This window comes from Mus caroli, chromosome 4 (assembly GCF_900094665.2).
Source record: "Mus caroli chromosome 4, CAROLI_EIJ_v1.1, whole genome shotgun sequence".
In the NCBI taxonomy this organism is placed as follows: Eukaryota; Metazoa; Chordata; class Mammalia; order Rodentia; family Muridae; genus Mus; species Mus caroli.
This window is the reverse complement of record NC_034573.1, coordinates 139,029,767-139,035,934: the sequence shown is the minus strand read 5'-3', so window position 1 is coordinate 139,035,934 and position 6,168 is coordinate 139,029,767. Positions and strand designations below refer to the sequence as shown.

Genomic DNA, 6,168 nt, shown 5'->3' with positions numbered 1-6,168 from the left:
TCCTGGAACTCACTCTGTAGACCAGGCTGGCCTCGAACTCAGAAATCCACCTGCCTCAGCCTCCCGAGTGCTGGGATTAAGGGCATGCATCACCATTGCCCTGCCCTGAGACCTTGTCTAAATAAATAAATAAATAAATAAATAATCAAAGCAAAGCCTAAACTTGGAAGCTCGTCCACCCCCATCCCCACCCTGGTCTTGTACCTGATGAGACAATGGGCTGACTCTTCCAGGAGCTCCTCCTACCTAGTAGTACTCCCTTGTTCCCACCCTTGTCTAACCAGCTCAGAGTTGGGATAAATTTGTGTTGGTGTTTATAGGGGGCTGGAGGAGTAGGGACATTAGACATTTATCAGAAACAGATACAGACACAGAGAGAAACAGAAAGTCACTTAGGGCCAGGCAAGGGATGTAGCTCAGTGGCAAAGCACTTGTCTAGAATGCTCAAAACCTACGGTTTGATTCGTAGTACTGGAGTGAGGGAAAAAAAAATTCAAGAAGCTGGTGCAAGCCATTCTTTTCATTTACCATCAAGCGTCATGTCTATGTGCTGTGTGCAAAACTTACAAAAGATAAAAGGAATTCATTGAAGGACATGATAGCCACTCCTAGAGAGAGAGTAGGCAATGGAAAGCACCTGAGCCTAGCCAGGCGTGGTGGCGCATGCGGGAGGCAGAGGCAGGCGGTTGGTTTTCTGAGTTCGAGGCCAGCCTGGTCTACAGAGGAGTTCTAGGACAGCCAGGGCTACACAGAGAAACCCTGTCTCGAAATCCCCCCCCCCCAAAAAAAAATAGAAAAGAAAAAAGAAAAGCAGCGCATCAACACCTGAGTCTGAATGGAAAAGTAAATTGAAACTAAAAGTGTCTGACCAGCGGGCGAAACAGCACCCCAGACCTCCAGCGCCAACTGTAGTGGGGCAGAGGAAATGGTAGAGAAGAGTGCTTGTGTTCCGCTACAAGCACAAGGAAGAACTCTCTTCCAGTATTGCTTCCCCGCGCGAGTATCGGCCACGCACGAGGTGCACGGACATACATGCAGGCAAACCCATACACAAAAAAATAAATAATTATGACCCCACCCCACCCCCCAAAAAAACCCTCAAGCCTCTCCTCTGTTTTCTCTTTCTGTGCGAGTGGGCGCACGCGCCACTGCTGCACGTGGAGGTCAGATGCCAACTTTGCGGAGTGGGTTTCACTTCCACCCGCTTGGCTCTTTACTTGCTGACCATCTCGTCTTAGTTTGCGCCGCTGTTTCTTGACCTGCAAAAATGGTACACACTGAGGTTCCCACAGATAGGACAGACTTGACTCCTGCCTTCAGAGTGGAGGGTCAGTGAAGGGAAGCAGCAGCCATGGATCAAGAGCGCCAGTGGGCTTGGTAAACTGTAATGTGTGAGCTAACCCGAGTTACATCATTAGGGCTGCACTCTTTCATGTCTTCTCTTTCACGCCGAGCTGCAGACCCGAGCTCCCGCACGGGCGGGAGGCATCGTGCGGGGTCCCGCTAGAACACTTAGAAGCAGCCCTTTAAACGCTCCTCTCCAGCTCGGGGTGCCATCGACTGCTCGGCGCTCTACAGAACTGGGCCCCGGGGGTGGGCGGGTCCGTTTGCCCTCAGGTGGTATAACAGGCGCCGCAGAGAACCAATAGCGTGGGGCATCGGCCCACCCCTGTCTGCTGATTGGCTGGCGTCTCGGTAAGCCTCTTGAGGCGCCGGGAGCCGGACTTCACTGCACTTGCCTCAGAGCGCTCGGTTCTTCGCGTTTCTTCCTCCTCGGCTCTGCTCCGTCTGCCTCCGCCATGGCCCAGTGAGTGACCGACACGCGCAGTCAGGCCCGGGAGACTTCCGGGGCTGAGCGTGGTGATGGCGGGGCTCTGCTCAGTTGTCTCCCTGTTCTCCTCAGCCCCGGGGGTCGCCTGGGTCTCCTCGCGCAGCCATGACCCCTGCACCTCAGGGTCCCCGCCATGGCCAGCACAAGCCCCGCCACCCCTTCGTGGGAGCTTGCGGCTGCGACGGGCTCGCGGGGAAGGAAGGAAGGCCGCGCTGGGTCGGGGACGGCCCACGCCCCTTGTGCTGGCCAGGCCGTCAGGAATGACGGGCAGGGGCAGGGGCAGGGCACGGGTGGCTTCGTGTGCCCGGACGCCCTTCAGAAGGAACTTCCATGGAACTGTGGGGTGCAGGGTGCGGCCGATCCCGGGTGCATGGTGCGAGCCGAGAAGGGTGCAGGCTGCCTGTCCTAGTAAAAGCCACTAAGTAACACTAATATCCTTTCTTTGTGTTTTTTGTTTTGTTTTTTTTCCGTCATTTCAGAGCTGACATTGCACTGATCGGACTGGCTGTCATGGGCCAGAACTTAATTTTGAACATGAATGATCATGGATTTGTGGTAAGTGGTGAGGACACGTTGCCTTCCCGCTGAGAGCTGTGATTTGTTTTTCAGAGATCCCAAGGCATCACTCAGTAAGCACTGTTGTCTTTGTAGAAGAATTTCTGCTTTAGTCGTGCTCTCTCTGTAGTTAAAGGAAGAGCCTCCTTGGATAGAAATAAATATAAAAGCAGTGGTTCCCAACATTATGATTTATAACACTAGCAGGATTACAGTTATTGCGTAGTTATGAAAATAGTTTTATGATTGTGGGGTCATCACAACACGAGGGGGGCTATATTAAAGGGTCGCAGCGTTAGGAAGGTTGAGAACCACAGATGTAAAGGGACCCAGATCTTGGAAGCTGTAGCTCAGTTGGCTAGGAAGATTTGGGGTACATAGAGATTGTTTTTCTTTGTAGACAGCATCACATCTCACAGTGTTGTCACACTGGAGTCTCAGGGCCCTCTCATCTCAGCCTTCTGAGTCCACGGCCAGAGGATCCTCCTGCCTGTGGGCTCTGAATGTTCTTTCTAAATAGTAGCACGGCTTAGACACCAGGATTACCAGGGACAAAGGACCAGGTAGTAGTGACAGGCTCAACCTGATAAGCAACAAGTGGCAACCGCCTTTCTCTGGGCTCTCTGCTATGACCAGACTTTGCAGAGATTGCCTAGCACTTAAAAAGAGAAGGCAGGTCAGCTCTCTCTAGACCTTGGACAGAGTAGACCTTTCTCTGTTGCTGGATCTACCACCTGAGGGTCATGTGTGTGCCAGATCCTCTGACAGGCCTTTTGTCCTTCCAGGTCTGTGCTTTCAATAGGACAGTCTCCAAAGTCGATGACTTCTTGGCCAACGAGGCGAAGGGCACCAAGGTGGTTGGTGCACAGTCCTTAAAGGACATGGTCTCCAAGCTGAAGAAGCCCCGCCGGGTCATCCTGCTTGTGAAGGCTGGGCAAGCCGTGGATGATTTCATCGAGAAACTAGTAAGGCCAGCTCGGTTCTCGGATGCCGCCCGCAATTCCCTCTAACGGTCTCACTTCTGAGATGGTGGTCTTCAGTGTCTGAGTACAGACCGATCGGCTCTGATAAAGTGCTTGAATATTTCAGGCTTGGTTGCCTTGACAGGCACTTATGGAATAGTATTTTTGTTTTGTTTGTTCTTAGTTTTTCAAGACAGGGTTTCTCTGTATAGCCTAGGCCTTCATGGAACTCACTCTGTAGACCAGGCGGCTCAGACTCCTAGAGATCCCCCTGCCTCTGCTTCCTGAGTGCTGGGATTGAAGGCGGTGCCATCACCACTGAGTTGTGTTCTCTGTAGAGAGGGTTTTTTTGTTTTGTTTTTTTCATTTTATTTTATATAAATGAATGTTTGCCTGAGTGTGTAACTGCACCACATACATGAAGTGCCTGACGAGGCCAGAAGAAGAGAATCAGATTCCTTGGAATTGGAATTAGCGGGCAATTGTGAGCTGCCAGGTGGATGCTAGGAATTGAACTCAGGTCCTCTGCAAGACCAGCCAGTGCTCTTAACCCTTGAGCTATCTCTCCAGCCCTGATTTTTTTAAAAAAAAATATTTAGTATTTGTGTGGGGGTAAGCATGACAGACACACTGGATGTGGAAGTCACGGGGACTTTTTTGTGGGAGTTGGCCCTCTACCTCCACCATGTGGTTTGTGGAAAGAACTCAGGTTGTCTGGCTTGATGGCAGGTGCCTGCCGAGCCTTCCCACTGGGCCAGGGTTTTATTTGATTATTATAGTGTGGGGTCATGGGAGCATGCATGTGGGGGTCAGAGGACAACTCTGTGGAGTCAGTTCTCTTCAGTCTTTGCTTTGGCTCCCAAGCACCTCAGGCTTGGGTCATGGGGCTTGACCAACAGTGCTTTCCCCCACTGAGCCAGTAGTGAGTGGCCCACAGCGAGCTATTCTTGGGTGGTCGTAATTCTAGGACACTAAGGACATTTCAGTCAGATTTGTGAAGAGGAATAGCATTTGAACAATAGTTGTCTATTAATGTTTGTCTGTCTTTGACAGTCTTGTGGGTCTCGGTGGGCGGGTGTGCCCTGTGTTCCTGTTGTGTTCCCCAGCTCAGGTGCTAGAGACCTGTTTTGAGCCTTGTGCATGCCGGGGAAACACAAGCACCCTAAGCCATATCCCAGCTGCTTTTCCCTTTTGCTTTTTTTTTTTTTTCCTTCTTCTTTATTTTTGAGACAGTGTATCACTGTGTTGTTTGGGGCAGGTTAGAGACAGTGTTTCACTTTGCAGCTCTGACTGTCCTGGAACTCACTCTGTAGACCCGGGTGACCTCAGACACGCAGATCTGTCTGCCTCTGTGTTAGTGCAAATTTAGAAGTGTTGCAGTGTTTCTTTTAACCTGGCTGCTCCCAAATAATTGAAACTGGACTGTTAGGTTTATTTTACAGCTTTAAGGGGAAGCAGTTGATCAGTATCACTCTATTTTAGTGCTCTAAGCTAATCTATCTACCTCCTGGCCTTATGCCTGCGGTATTTGGATTTTAGTACTGACCTGGCTCTCTCTGACCTGGGTGTTTTCTCATGGTATCTCTTAGACACGCTCCTCCTCTAGGTGCCTTCTCCCCCTCCCATGGATGGGAGGAAGTCCAGCCCTATTCTCTGCCCTGCTTAGTCATTGGCTGATCAACTTCTTTATTGGCTAATCAGGGAATATTGGGACCAATGCCTACACAACATTGAGACAGGAGGTTCTCAGAGTAAGGATTGAAACCAGATATAGAGACCCAGAAATCAGCATTTAAATAATAAAAGGATAATCTTTACACAGTGCATAATAACATGCCTACACCCCTGCCTCCCAAGTGCTGGGGTTAAAGGTGTGCACGTGCACCACCACCTGGCTTACCATGTATTTCTCTTTCTATTTCTATTTCTCTGGCTTGGTATGAACCGGTTTGATCATGACAATCCTTCCTCCTCGGTGGACTTAGTGTTACCATGCCTGCCTGTGTTTTCTGTTTTAGTTTTGGTCTTGAGGAAAAGAACCCAGGTCCTTCCACCTTCTGAGCACACACTCACTGAGATGTATTCTCAGCTCTGGTGTCCTGCAATATTGACTATGATATTTATCTATGTTTAGTGCTAGTCGATAGTAACCTTCGTGTCCACACTGGGTTTTATTTAGACATGCGTTTTCTTCCTTCAGTACTCCTATAAAACAACAGTTCTCACTAATAGTTGCTTTATTTAGCACCCTTGTATCAATTTGTTGGCTCTAATAAGACTATCTTCCGAAGTGCTGGAGAGATGGCTCAGCGGTTAAGAGCACTGGCTGCTCTTCCAAAGGCCTTGAGTTCAATTTCCAGTATCCACATGGTGGTTCACAGCCATGTGTGATGCCAGCTCCTAGAGGCCCTAGGCCTCCAATATCTGGCTTCCATAGGAATGCACACAAGTAGCAAACATTCACACATACCGTTACACACATAAATAAAAATATTTAAAAAAAAAATCTTTGGAAGAAAAAATGACTTCTGAATGAAGGGGAACAGGTAGGAAGAGTTTATTCTGGCACTCAGAAATAACAGTACAGCAAGCAGTGGTGTGAGACAAGGGACTGCTGTGGAAATGATGTAAACAGCTGTGATCCCAGAGGGAGAGGGCCGGGTTGAAGTATGTTAGGCAACGTGTTGTTGTAGGGATCTGTACTGAAGACAGAGGAAACTGTAGCCAGTACACTACTGTTTAAGTAAGAGGCTTAGAAAGGAAGGACGCTGAGCTGCCAGGCTCCCACACAGTAGGCTGCAGGCTGGTTGGTTGGTTTTT

General features: G+C 49.5%; 1 protein-coding gene across 1 annotated transcript in view; it reads left to right on the top strand.

Moving 5' to 3' along the window:
- Nucleotides 1-1,701: 1,701 nt before the first annotated feature.
- Nucleotides 1,702-6,168, top strand: part of Pgd (phosphogluconate dehydrogenase) — an 18,140-nt gene continuing 13,673 nt past the window's right edge. The window contains exons 1-3 of the mRNA XM_021161573.2: nucleotides 1,702-1,807; nucleotides 2,311-2,386; nucleotides 3,172-3,351. Of these exons, the coding sequence (XP_021017232.1) occupies nucleotides 1,800-1,807; nucleotides 2,311-2,386; nucleotides 3,172-3,351 (264 nt within the window). The 5' untranslated portion in view covers nucleotides 1,702-1,799. The remainder of the gene's footprint in view (nucleotides 1,808-2,310; nucleotides 2,387-3,171; nucleotides 3,352-6,168) is intronic.